The sequence below is a fragment of the Humulus lupulus genome, chromosome 5 (assembly GCF_963169125.1).
Source record: "Humulus lupulus chromosome 5, drHumLupu1.1, whole genome shotgun sequence".
Lineage (NCBI taxonomy): Eukaryota > Viridiplantae > Streptophyta > Magnoliopsida > Rosales > Cannabaceae > Humulus > Humulus lupulus.
Genome location: NC_084797.1, coordinates 134485134 through 134499481, shown reverse-complemented (window position 1 = coordinate 134499481; position 14348 = coordinate 134485134). Strand labels below are relative to the sequence as shown.

Genomic DNA, 14348 nt, shown 5'->3' with positions numbered 1-14348 from the left:
GGTCGGGCTGGGGGCAGTTTCATCAGTAAGGCATCTGGCCCTTAAGTTCCCGACCCCTAGCGGAGTCGGGACATTAAAAGGAGACCAATTGGCAGAGAGGGAATGCTATAGCATCTCCTTGAGGGGAAAGAAACAAACGAGTGCTCAAGCACTCGTTATTATACAAAACAAAGACGGAGCAGTCTTAGATATTGACGAGGAGATTGATCCGAGGATTGAGGAGAAAGAAGACCTCGAACCCTTAGAGGAGCTCGAAGAAATTCAGCTCGAGGAAGCTGATCCCTCGAAGAAGGTGAAGGTCGGAAAACACCTCCAAGACGAGGCAAAATAGCAATTAATTTGTTTTTTAAAGAAAAACCTGGATGTCTTCACGTGGTCACACTCAGACATGGTGGGGATAAGCCCGAATGTAGCAAGCCACGCACTAAACATAGACAAAAGCTTTCCTCCGAAGCAACAAAAGCGAAGACAGCTGGACGAAGACAGAAAGATGGCGCTGAAAAGGTGGCAGACGGATGATCATGGGCATGTTTCCAAGGTACTCAAGTACCAAAAATGAGCAATACCTGGCTGACGCGTGTCCATTTTCAAAAAGTGTATGACGGTATGGTTCCCGAGGAAAGTAGTTCAAAAGTTTCCTTCTCTTAGGATTCGAACAAATACTTTTGAGGGGGCAAGATGTTGTACCCAGTTTTCGAGCCATGTTAAATGTGACCTCGAAAACTGGATTCGCAGCGAATGAACTCGTACAGTTTGAAGTATGCTCCAGGATTAAATATCGAGCCTGCAAAACTGAGACGACCTCGATTGTGGTGATCTCGAAATATTTACGATCTCAAAAGGTAGCTTCCGAGCGCATCTATCTTCAGGAATGACCTCGGACGGGGGTTCCGGGCCTGACGCGCATACGATCTCGAAAGACATGTGACCTCGGGAGATGTCATTAGCTCGAAAGCTAATGAGAAATCTGAGGGACTAAGGCCTTAGAGAGACATGATTATGACTTTGAATATCCACAAGTGTTATCCACAAGAGACGCAGTCTGCATTTATTGTTGTAAATCCCATAATATCATGGGATATTATTTGGTTAGTTATACGCCCCCTGGTCTTTAGGGGACGTTTCCTTTTATATCTGATTATATGCATTTAAAGTCATTTATTTTATTTACACAAAAAGAGTAACTACACAAAATATGTGGGATAGTATTCTGCAGCCTTCTCTATAAATAGAGAGGTCATGCACCATTGTAATGGACCGAAATTCTGAACCTTGAGAGAAAACTCTGAAAATTCATCCTTGAAGAATTTTCAGAGATAATCTTAAGTTTAATAACAGAGACTCGTGGACTAGGCAGATTTAACTGCTGAACCACGTAAAAATCGTGTGTTTGTATTGTCATATTTTAATTGGTCATTATCAGTTATTGTTTACGTGCTCTCCTTTCACTGTTGACGAAAAACGGCGTCAACACATCCCTATTGGGCCTGGATTAGTTCGGCCCAAGCCCACTACGCTTGACTGCCTATAAATAGGACAATTTGTGCACTGTAGCGGGGATCCCCGATTTTCTCTTGTAAGCAATTACTCTGCTAAAAACTTGTAGAAAACTCCATTATCAAAAAACTTCCTAAAGTCTAATATTACTGACTCGTGGACTAAGGCTCATTAACGCCCCAACCACGTAAAAATTCTGATTGTTCATCTCAAATCCTTTCTTTTCAACTCTTGCTTCTTAATACATTTGTAGTTTCAGAAAAACTCGGTAAACAATAAGATAAATGTGAAATAAAAAATATTTAAAATATGGTGTTTTTAATTATGAAATATTACTCACCTATACTTAAACAGGTGGACAACCTTTTGACTGCACATGCGTGTGGGTTGAGATTGTTATTTATTGTGATTATATTTAAGTTTATGACATAACTTTTAATTTTAAAAATTGATAAATAAAATTATCTACTAATACAAAATAATGAGTAGATTATTGAAAGCACCTTCTTTATTTTTTAATAATGAGAAATTATAGTAAGTGACTAAAAATAATGACATCAAGAAGCTAATATCCTCATTTTAAAATTATAGAGAAATGACTCTTTTACATTATTGATGACCTAAATTGTCTTTTTATATAATTTTTTTTATTTATTTAGAAGTGTATGACTTTAATATAGTGATATAAATATTAGTTTTGTTTAATTAGTTATTATTTTAAAGTTAGATTGATTTTTTTTTAAACTTTTTTATGGGTTGATGGTATATTCTTTTCCAACTAATATATATATTTTTTGTGGCATATATATATTTTTAATGATATTTAGTTTCTATTTTATTATACATAATTGTAGTATATAATTTTGTTAGCATAATATATACATTTTTTTAGTAATAATTTTATAAATTTTGTTGGTATATTATTTTTTAACTCTGAATATATGTATTTTGTAGTATGATATATCATTCAACAACCCATAAAAAAATAAAAAAAATCAAGATAAATTCAAAATAAAAACTAATTAAACAAAACTAATATACATATAATATAATATTAAAATATATATAATAAAATAGTAATTTACTAAAAAGTATATAAGTAATATAAAATAATAAAAATGTGTTAAACTATTTTACTACAAAATTAATAACATGCACATTTCCATTCACACACCATATTAAAAAGTCATTTTGCACCGAGCACTTTAATAATCCATCCTAATCCGTTGAATTTGGACAATGCAAATTAATAGTGAGGCCCATACTCACGACGATCAAAGGCCATAGTTGAAGCAATACGCCCTTCAAGCACCAGTCTTTCTCACAATAACCCAAACGTTTAAAAACAAACATCTGATCTGATAGGTATTAATGCTAGGAATTCCAATTACTTTCATTGATTAACAAAGTCTTTCAATGGAATGGCACCATTAGAGCATGTGCAACCAGACGGTATAACCCCATATATATGGGGTTGGTGGGCTAAAACTCCTCCAACCAGACGGGATCACTAACATCATTTAGCCGTGTGTGAACAGTGACACGGCATATATGCCGTGCACTGTTCACACGGCAAATTTTTTTTTTCTTTTTCAAATATAAATATATTTATATCTTTTTTATATATATATATATAAATATGAGTATTATTTGGGTCTATATTTTATGTTGGATTTTTTAAATTATAAATACACATAATTTAATTTTTTAAATAAAATTTCAAATATTTCATAATTAATTTTTTATATAATTTATTTTAATTTGTGTGAAAATTCTTACTCTACACTATATGAAAATAAAATTAAAATTGAAATTGATTAAATATACAAAAGATAATTAAAATATTACAAACTTACATTCTAATATTAAAATCAAATAAAATAATATAATAATAAAAAGAATATTTTATTTTATTAAAAAATAATACAATAATAAATAATATATTTTTTGGTGTAACTTTTGGTGTTGTGGTTGGAATGGAAAAAAAATATGGTGCTAAGATTCTTTAGTTTTGGTGTTGGTGCAACACCATAATGGGGTAATGGGTTGGAGATGCTCTTAGATCTGGGTCTACACAAACGCCTTTTTAAAAGCTTGTACAGGGCCAGCATCAGAATTATAGTAAAAAGGGAATTGAAGGGATCAACCAAGTACTCGAAATAGCTTATATTTCCCCTAGCAAATCAATAGCATGAACCAAGTTGGAGACTAAGCAGTCTTGACATGGACAAGTAACAGTGCCAATTATTGTGTCATGTAAAGTTTCGAACAGAACCATAATTATGCATCATTACAGGACAGTGATGTGTTCTTGAGCTGTTTGTCGGTGTATGTATGATATTATATTCCTGTGTTTTTATATGAATTACTCTCTACTGTAATCCGCTGAATTACATACCACAGTAGAAAATATAGAGCCAATTACATTTTATACGAGATATTTAAAAGAGTGTGATTTTTAAAACAGTGCATAAAATATGGCTTTTTTTTTTTTCAAAAAAAAAATTAATTTATGTTTTTTTTTTTTTAAGAATTTTCATTTTTATGAGTTTATTTTCCTATATTTTTATATAAAGTTCGTTTATGATGTAGTTTTACTGTTAATCAAGTTTTATTAATTTGAAAAAATATATTTGTAATTTGACTATTATTTTTTTTAGCTTATTTGTTTTTTATATTATTTTTATACTAAATTTTTCTTTGTTTGTTTTGCTATTTTTTTTTAATATGAGTTGTGTTTAAAATTATTTTTTACTTTTATTTAGATTGTGCGTTTATTTTTTCAAATCTGGGTAAGGTAACCGATTACTTGATTGATTTTTAACAATTACGTAAAAAAAAATCTTAGAGATATGTTAAATAATATGTACCAGAAGTGGTAACTAGTTATCGTGAGATGAGTAACTTTTTACCATAAGAGGGGTAACCAGTTACCATAAAAGGAGTGACAGGTTACTCATATTAAATATGAAGGAAAAAGAGAAAGAACACTTCATTAAAAAATGAAGAAGAAGTAACTATGATTTTAATAAACATAAGTAACCAGTTACCATAAAGAATCTAGAAATAAACACACATCAGAACGTGAAGGTAACCAGTTATCTTCGGAAATATATACACAACGAACGTGAAGGTAATCAGTTACCCCCAGAAATATACACACAACGAACGGAAAGGTAACCAGTTACCACAGACCTGAAGATAGAAAAAAAAAATCAGATCCACCCCTTTTCTCTTCTATCTCATCTCCTTCATATAATTTTTTTTTTCTAGATTTGAATGTATTCACCACGATAACTGGTTACTCATTCAAGTTTTTATATTTTTATTCGTTTGCTTTCCAAATTTTGGTGTTCCTATAAATGTTATATAAAAAAAAATACTAAAAAAATTGATTTAAATTTGTTTACATGTAGTGAAAAAAATTATAAAAAAAATTACAATAATAAAATATAATAAATAAAAAAATAGTAAAATAATTATGTATTGTTAAAATATGTATGGAAAAAAAAAAGGAAAAAAATGAAATGAGAAAATAATAGGTATAAAAAATAAAGAAAAAATAAGGAAAGAAAACTTTGGAAAGAAAACTAAAAAAATATAAAAAAAAAAAAGCAAAACAAAACAAATGATGATGGAAAAAAACAAATGAAAAGAAGTAGAAAAATAATGAAAAAATAGAAAGAAAAAAATATGAATGAAAAATTAATAGAAAAAATGAAAAAAAAAGAAAAATAAATTAAAAATGGAAGAAGGAAAAAAGCTCAAATGTGCGGGAGAAAATAATAAATATAAAAATGAAAAAAATAACTCAAAAATTACTAACAAAAAAAATAAAACAATACAAATGAAGGAAAAAAATAATAAAAGAAAAACGGAAAATTGGATAAAAAAAAATAATGAACGAAAAAATTAGTAGGAAAAAACAGAAAAAATAAGGAAGAAAAAAAACTGAAAAAAATAATTAAAAAATAAAAGAAAAAATTAAAAAATAAAATTACCAATAAAAAATTGTGGCATTTCTATACTTTAATTATACGTTTCTCTTACTTTAATTTTTTTTAATAAATATTATCATATATAATTACATATTTTTGCATATTGACTATAAAAGCCATATTTTTTAAAAATTACGGAAAATATATTGCATACACAAAAAGCTTCGTCAACCATGGAAAAGTGCAGATAGCAGCAAGACAACCATCATTGGCCATAAAATTCTCAAGAGATAAAAAAGCAAAGTTGCTTCTTTTCTTTGTTTTCTTTCCTTTATTTCACAAATTTTGCCAGCCCAGAAGGGAGGGAAACCACATGATCAAGTTTCTAGAAGACTAAAATCACTAAAGCAGGGTTCATGTTGTAAAAAGCAAAATTAAAGACTCATGATTACGCTCCTGAAATCTATGCAAGATAAAGGAAAGTAGGGTCAAAATTAAATGTTTTGAGTTGCATCTAAAACTATGTATAGCTAGATCTAATATGTTTTAGATTGGATGTCCATCAGTGCCAATCCAGAAACAGTACAAGTAAGTGGAAAGAAGTTAAAATAAATGAGTAAATCAACTCCATCACTGTAAAATGTAAACTATCATCTTCTTTTCCTTTTCAATATTTTTCCTCTACACAAATCATCCACAAAAATGGACTGATGGACAATTCTTTAAATCAGTATTGAATCTACAGTTAACATTAAAAAAATAAAACAAGACATCCGAACTAGACATCAGAAAACTCACCGAACCTTTTTATGAGTCTTGAAAGGGAACCTAGACTGGGGAGGTGAAGGGGATAAATCAGCAGGTAGCTGGGGCAATTCCAATTCCCCAGTTAGCATTCCCACAACCTCCTTCATTGAAGGCCTGCGAGCTGGTATCTTCTGTAAACAGAGTAATGCAACTTTAATACAAAGGAGAGCTTGTTCTCGATCCAAAGATTGAATAGACTTATCAACAAGATCAATAAGTTTTCCAGCTCGAGCAAGATGACGAGCCCATGACAAAAGATTTGCACGTTGGTATTCAGACATAGGTGAGTTTGTAACCTGAAGAGGGCGCCTCCCAGCTATAAGGACTAGTAATGAGACCCCAAAACTATAGACATCACACTTCTCAGATGGATTACCACCAAAACCCGTTTCAGGGGCAACATAACACACAGTTCCCCTCATACTAGGAGTACTACTATAGCCACCACTCTTTGGGATTTCTCCACTACCAGAGTCATGACTACCGTTTCGCCAACCTCGCCGGAGTTCACCGCTAAGTCCATCCAACCACCAATCTAAACTACCCTTGCTCCTACTCTTGTTTCTCTTCTTTCTCTCCGAGTACAATTCCTCATCATGCAACCACCAATCGTCACCATTATCGACCGAACTCGCTGCTCCCTTCTGTTGTTGCTTCATCCTTTTCTTCTTTTTCTTTGCTAGCTCTTCACAATACTCCTCCTTCCACCACTCCCTCGCAGGCCTTCTCTTTTCCTTCTTCTTCAAAATCTTGGCACTCTTTTCTTCATCCATTGATATCCACCAATCCAATTGCTTCCTATTACTCTTCTTTTTCTTCTTCTCAGTTTTCCCGAGAGGATCAAAGCTAGAAGAAGCCGTTCCAATCTTAGGCCTCTCGTTATTGATCTCAGTTCCAATCCACTCCATCACATAGTCTTTCACAGCTCCATCATTATTCTCCTTTCCCTGCTTCAACCACCAATCTTTCTCCACACTCTGTTTCTCCAAAGGGTTCAACTTCTGAACAGGCTCCGGCGAGGCCTCGGCCACCTTATCGACATTACCCTCTGAAACGCTACCTTTCTCGAATCCCTCTGGCGCTTCTGTTAACCCAGAGCCCGCTGGAGACTCCGTTACTGGCTCGGGAGAAGTTTCAACCTTTGCACAAACCTCTGGTGAAAAATCAAAACCCACATTAGAATCTTCAAACCCAGTAGTTACACTCTCAATCTCCTCAACCACGGATCCGTAATCATCCACTCCACCGCCATTACTACCGTTGGCCTTAACTCCATCACACCCATCCACAGCGACTATCTCAGTTTGAATATCCATTTTCAACCTCGCGAGCCCAAAATCCCCAATCTTGGCCGAGAAGCACTTGTCCAAGAGTATATTACTAGGCTTAATATCTCCATGAATAATGGGTTGATCCAAGCGGTGAAGATATTCCAACCCTTTGGCAATATCGACCGCAACCAAAAACCTCTTATTCCACACCATCAACTCAGGGCACTTCCTATGCAACAGAGCATCCTGCAAATTCCCATTATGCATATAATCGTAAACCAATAACATCCGGCGACGCTTCCTATCCGAAGAGAAGCCGAGGACCGAAACGACATGTCGTGAGTCGAGCATGGCAGCGAAAAAGAGCTCGTTCTGGAACTCCCGCTCTCCCTGAAGGGAGCCAGAGTCCATGACCTTGACAGCAATTTCTTGGTTGGTCTTAGGAAGCGTACCGTAAAAAACTGGGCCAAATCCCCCTTGACCAAGGCGGCGGGAGGCAGCAAAGGAGTCGGTGGCGCGGCGTAGCACGGAGTAGGGGAGGCTGTGAGGTGGCTTCGAGACTGTGTCGACTTCGGGGGCGGTTCGGTTGCGGGTGATCTTACGGAAGCACACGACGAGGAAGAAGAGGAATGAGAAAGCAGCGGTAGTGGCGGTGGCAGCTGCCAGGGGCGGAAGTAGACGACTGTTATGGGGGGCTTTGGCCGAGCTTGAAGGGGTCGGCGCCGAAACTGTGGGGATTAACCGAGACGGCATGTTTTACGAGAAGGGAATTGACCCAAACACTGTGTTTTAGATTTTCGGTTCACAATAAGCGAGTCTGTTTCATTGGTAGAGTCTCTGCAGACGAAGAAGGAGAAATTTTGTTTGGTTTTTTGGTTTTGCTGTAGAGAGAGAGACACACACACAGAAGACTTTTTTTCGCTGTTTAGTATTGGTCCTTTGTTTTTTCTTTTTCTTTTATTTTGTTTTTCTTTGCCGCACTAATTAACGTGATTAAATGACTGAACGGCCTGATATTAAAAGGGCCATTTGTGTCACGATATTTCACCACTATCAGATTTTAGTCAAAAACCACGGCCATGGAAAATAATACCAAATCCCATTATGTTAAATTAGAATAAAGATTGAATTTTTCTCAACAAAAAAACAAAATAAAAAAATATTTTTTAACAAATTTATTCTAATAACTTTAAAAGTCAAATTTTCCTTCTTTTTCCTTTTTCCAAGTGGAAGATACCACTAATAATGTCCTCCTAGTTTGGATGGGTGATTACGTCTTAACCACTATTTTGTTTTTGTATAATTCCTAATCCATGTATGTTATATAAATTTATGAGTTACTAACTAATTCTCTTCTTTCACAAAATCATCTCTCTTTATCATATAATGTATGAATTAGTATTTGATAATTATATTAATAGTTCTTCCTAAATGATTACACAAATTTTAATAATTAGAATATTATTAAATAATTAGGATAATATCATTCCAACATTACTACTAAATATATACACATATAAATATATAGGATAAAAATTTATTACCCGCTTGAATACTCAAGTAATTAGTGTTGAAAATGGCCCCACCTCACAATAAATGATCCAAGTGTTAAATTTATCTGTATTATAATTAGCATTGAGACAATTGGTTCGGGGTCGGGCTACAAAAATCGAGTGGGCCGAATAACATTATTCTTATACCATGGGTGACACCTTTTTTTATTTTTTGAATTGTACAACCTAGGGTTCAAAACCCAGCCCCCCAACACTACACACACCCGTGGCCACTTGAACTAGCTTCAAGTGCTTCATGGGTGACCTACTGTCAATCCAATTTTTCTCTACTCATATATTCTAATCATTTAATTATTGTCAAATATATTATTTTAGTAAATTAAGATAAATATCCTCATTAATTATTAAAAATTAATAATCAACTCTTTCACACTTCCAAAATACATATATATATAAAATATTACATATATATTTTAATAACCTCAAAAGTCAAATTTTCCTTATTTTTTTCTTTTTCAAAAGGGACTACATCACTAATAATGTTCCTCCTAATTTGGATGAGTCATCATTATTTTGTATACTTTAGCATAATATGGATGGACGAGACTAGAGCTGTGGGTTCGGCTTTGTAGGATAACATGAGCATGACACAACATAAAAATACGAGCCTAGGGCAGACACGACACAATGTTGCGGGTCGTGTCGGACTTAGATATTAAACATAAATGCATGAACCAACAAGCTCAAAAGTACAAAAAGAAAGCACAAACGAATTAGCATGAAAGCATAACAAAGTAAAAAAAACATGAATTAAGCCAAATAATTTCATATTAATAAATATTTATTTGTGAACTAAAATGATAATAAAATTCTAAATTTGAGTATTTAAAATCCTATAACTAAAATAGTTACAAAATATAGAACTAAGACTATATGAATTTGTTTTAAGATTTGTGAGATACAAATTTGAGTATTTATTATTAGGTCTTCTAATTATAATAATTAATCATTATAAATATTTTTAATGTAAATGTGTGTAAAATATTATTGAAAAAAAAAAACAATGAAAATATAATTTAAACCAAAAAAAAAAAGTTAGCTTAGTGGTTAGTTCCTTAATTATCAAAGAAGAGGTCGGAGGTTCCTTTCACCATATTTACTATTTTTTTTTGGTAAGTAATAATATTGGCCCAAATCTCTTAGAGCCCACCCAGCTCGACATGTTCTTTCTAGAGGCACAAAAATGTTGCACAAAAACCTCATCCAACCAAGCTTGAGCCCTTGTGTCATTCCATAATTATTAGTGCCTAACAAAGATAACATGTAACGTCCCAAATTACCTAATGAGGCTTAGGGCCTTGATTAGGGGGCCATGATGGAAAATTATATGAATATGTGTGATTCAATTATGAAATATGTGTTTATGTGATATATATGTGTATCATTATATGATTATGTGAGTTATATTATAATATGACTAAATATGCATATTTAAGTTTATTAAATAAAAACGTGGCACCGTTTCTTATTAGAAGGGAAATTTTGTAATTTGCCATGTTATGAGTATATTTGGAATATATGTGATATATGTGTGAGACCACATTATTATGTAGATATATTTGGGTTACTCGGCACGAGGCGATCATAGGGAGCAAGTTAGAAGGAGTGTCACAACGGGACAAAATACCCAACTCGGGGTGAGTAAAGGGGTATTTTTGGGTATTTAGTACATTACCAGGAATTATTGGGTAATGAGAAATTGTATAGTGACTATTCGAGGATATTTGAAATAACGAGAATTATAATGCGTTAATTATAATTAACGGGAAAATGTGACAAAAAACCATTTTGCCCTTTGGGGCGTGTGATGAGCAAGTTAGTGGGCAAGGGTATTTTAGACATTTCCCAGCCTTAGGAAGAGATATACTCAGCCTTGGTTTGAACCTAGTAGAATCAACAAACTTTTCACTCAGCAGCTCCCTCTTCTCTCCCTCTCGTTACCCTCTCTCTCTTTCATGTCCCTTGAGGAGTTTGTTTGAATTTTGAGAAAATGCTGGAAACTTGGGAAATTGAAGCTGGAAGTTGGGTTTAGGCAGCTTAGGATTGCAGCTGAGGTAAGCATCAATCACTGTTTTGACTGAGTTTTGTTTTGGCTTTATGGGGTTCTTGAGCTTTGAGGCTCAAGGTATTGAATTGAGGATTTGGTGGGGTTTTGGTCAAGTTTAGGCTTGGGTTTCGTTGGTGTTAATGTGATGATGATGCCTGGGGATTTAATTTTGAGTTTGGGTTTTATTTGGGATGATTTTGGTAGGATTTGGCTGAGGAAGAAATCTAGAAAATCTCGGTTCGTAGGGTCGCAGCCGCCGCGACTCGCATGAACCCAGGGCCTGGGGTTTTCTGTTTTGCATAGGCGTATCGCAACACTTCAGGGCCGAGTCGCGGCGCGCATCCCTGGGAAGGTAGGCGCTGGGAGCCTCTGACTTGAGGTGTGTCGTAACCCTTAAGGGGGCGTCACGATGCGCATAGGCATAATTGTCCATAATAGGTTTTGAGTGACGGGAGCTCAAACTTAAGTGTTCGGGATCGATTCTACTACCCGATTTAGTAGAATTCGACGTCCCAGAGGCTAGGACTCAATTCAGAAGCCTTTATTTGCTTGTTAATGACAAAATTCTATATTATGATTGTGACTAGGTTACCGCTAGGGGCTTGGAACCAGGATCGTGCTCGAGGGTCGCTCTTATTATACGTTGCACTCGGATCTGAGGTAAGAAAACTGAACCCAATACGTGATATATGTGATTAGGGATTGGCCCGATTTTTAAATATAGTTATGAATAGGGCTCGGGGCCCTAAGAATGAACATGATTATGATTGTGTATGTGATCGTTGATTAGGCATGCTTAAATGCTTTATATTTGGATAGTTGTTTTATGATATATGTTTGTTTGTATTATTTGCATAATTAGGGCTCGACCTCATTAAGGAACATGGTTAACACTGTGTTTGTACTTAATTAGTTGAGATATATGATAGTTGACGGTATGAACTTGTCAACGAAATATGGATGGAAAACTTAGAAACTTAAATCAATATCTAATGAACACAAATGAACTTATAGAAACTAGGCGGAAAATTGAAAGTAGAAGATAGAAAATAGAAAGAAAACTCGTATATTGCCCTTAGATCAATCTGATTTTACAAGAATTTTCCAACCCCCCTCCAATGATGAAGTGAGGTCCCATTTATAGTGGGCTCTAATGGCCCCTAATACATTGTGGTCCCAAGGGACCGGATTGTTCACAAGTACGTTGTCAGTGTGGTGGCACAGGTAGTAGTGGTACAGAAGGTCGTGGTGTCGGCTCTGGTGCGTAGTCAGGGTCTGTGGGAACGCCTCCACTTCTTATTTAGTACGAGTGTCAGAGAAGTGGCACCAGACGTAGTGGCACAGGTGGTTGTGGTGTCGAGCCTGATACATGGTCAGAGACGTGCAGGTAGTGTCTCCACCATTGGTACTAACTTGTACCATCACTGGCTGTCTAGTACAGATGTCAGAGTTACGCCTCTATGCTCCTCATGGTCGTACAACCTGTTCCCGTACGCATGCCTTGTACCTAAAGGTTGCTCTCATATATCCAAGATACACCCTTGCTCCAAGCCCCTTTTTACTTTGCTAAATATAAGAGTATTTGTAGCCTTGAGTGAGATAAGAATGTGGGAGTTGCGCCCCACTGGTGACACCTTCCTTAGAAAATAGAGGAGGGCTTCTTCAGCGGGGCATATACTTATATCATAAAGGTGTGCCCTGCGAGGTGGCCTCGCGAGATGGGTGCGTGGGCCTAGGCACCTAAGCGCAACTGAGGCATGTCCCTGCGAGATGGCCTTGCGAGATGGGTGCGTGGGCCTGGGCGAGATATCCCACGCATGATCTGGAGTTGGCTGCAGTGGTATTCGCACTTAAGATTTGGAGACATTACCTGTATGGTGAAAGGTGCGAGATATACACTGATCACAAGAGTTTAAAGTATTTCTTTGCTCATAAAGATTTGAACATGCACCAAAGGCGATGGCTAGAGCTGGTAAAGGATTATGATTGTGATATCCTATACCATCCTGGGAAGGCTAATATAGTGGCTGATGCATTGAGCCAGAAAGGCCCAGGACAGTTATTTAGTTCGAGACGGATATCTGACAGATTAGTTGAAGAGATGACCAGAGCAGGTATAGAGTTTGTGGTTGGTAGGTTAGCCAACATAACTCTTCAGTCAACACTCCTTGAGAGGATTAAGGAAGCATAGGGAAGGGATCCCCAGTTGGTTGAATGTAGAGAGAATGTTCTAACTGGAACGACTAAGGACTTCTCTATCTCAGAGCCGGGCTTATTGAAGTACAAAGGACGGATTTGTGTTCCGATCGATCCAGATATTCGGCGAGAGATCCTGGATGAGTCTCACACCACTCCCAACTCTTTACACCCAGGTACTACGAAGATGTACCAAGATTTGAGAGTTTTGTATTGGTGGACAGGCATGAAGAGGGATGTGGTGGACTATGTAGCTAGGTGCTTAACTTGCAGCAGATCAAAGCTGGACATCAGAGGTCGGTAGGGTTATTGCAGCCTCTAGGGATTCCCGAGTGGAAATGGGAAGAAATTACCATGGACTTTGTGGTTGGATTGTCGAATACCGTGGGTCTGCATGACTCGGTGTGGGTGATTTTGGACAGGTATACTAAGTCCGCCCACTTCCTACCTGTGAGGACAACTTATACTGTGGAGCAGTATGCTGAGCTATATGTGAAGAAAATTGTTCGACTTCATGGGACTCCAAGGTTGATAGTATCCGACAGGGACCCCACCTTCACCTCCAAGTTTTGGGAGAGCCTGCAGAAGGCAATGGGCACACGATTATGATTTAGTACCGCTTATCATCCTCAGATAGATGGGCAGTCTGAGAGGACAATTCAGATACTGGAGGATATGTTACGAGCCTGTGTGTTAGATTTTGGGGGTTCTTGGAGTAAGTATCTCCCTTTGATTGAATTCTCGTACAATAATAGTTATCAGGCGACTATCGGGGTGGCTCCATATAAAATGTTGTATGAGAGAAAGTGCAGATTACCGATACACAGGGATGAGACAGGTGAGAGAAGATATCTAGGTCCAGAGATGGTTCAGAGGACCAATGAGGCAGTTGAAAAGATTAGAGCTCGTATGCTCGCCTCCCAGAGTCGCCAGAAGAGTTATTCAGACCTGAGACGCAAGAGCGTAGAATTTTAGGTCAGTGAACATGTGTTCCTTAAGGTTTCACCCCTGAGAGGAG

At 36.1% G+C, this 14348-nt stretch overlaps 1 protein-coding gene across 1 annotated transcript; it reads right to left on the bottom strand.

The window, feature by feature from the left end:
* Positions 1-6069: 6069 nt before the first annotated feature.
* On the bottom strand, positions 6070-8501 carry LOC133777676 (receptor-like serine/threonine-protein kinase At4g25390). The gene has a single exon (XM_062217365.1). The coding sequence runs from the start codon at positions 8264-8266 to the stop codon at positions 6230-6232; it is 2037 nt and encodes a 678-aa protein (XP_062073349.1). The 5' UTR covers positions 8267-8501; the 3' UTR covers positions 6070-6229.
* Between the last annotated feature and the right edge of the window lie 5847 nt (positions 8502-14348).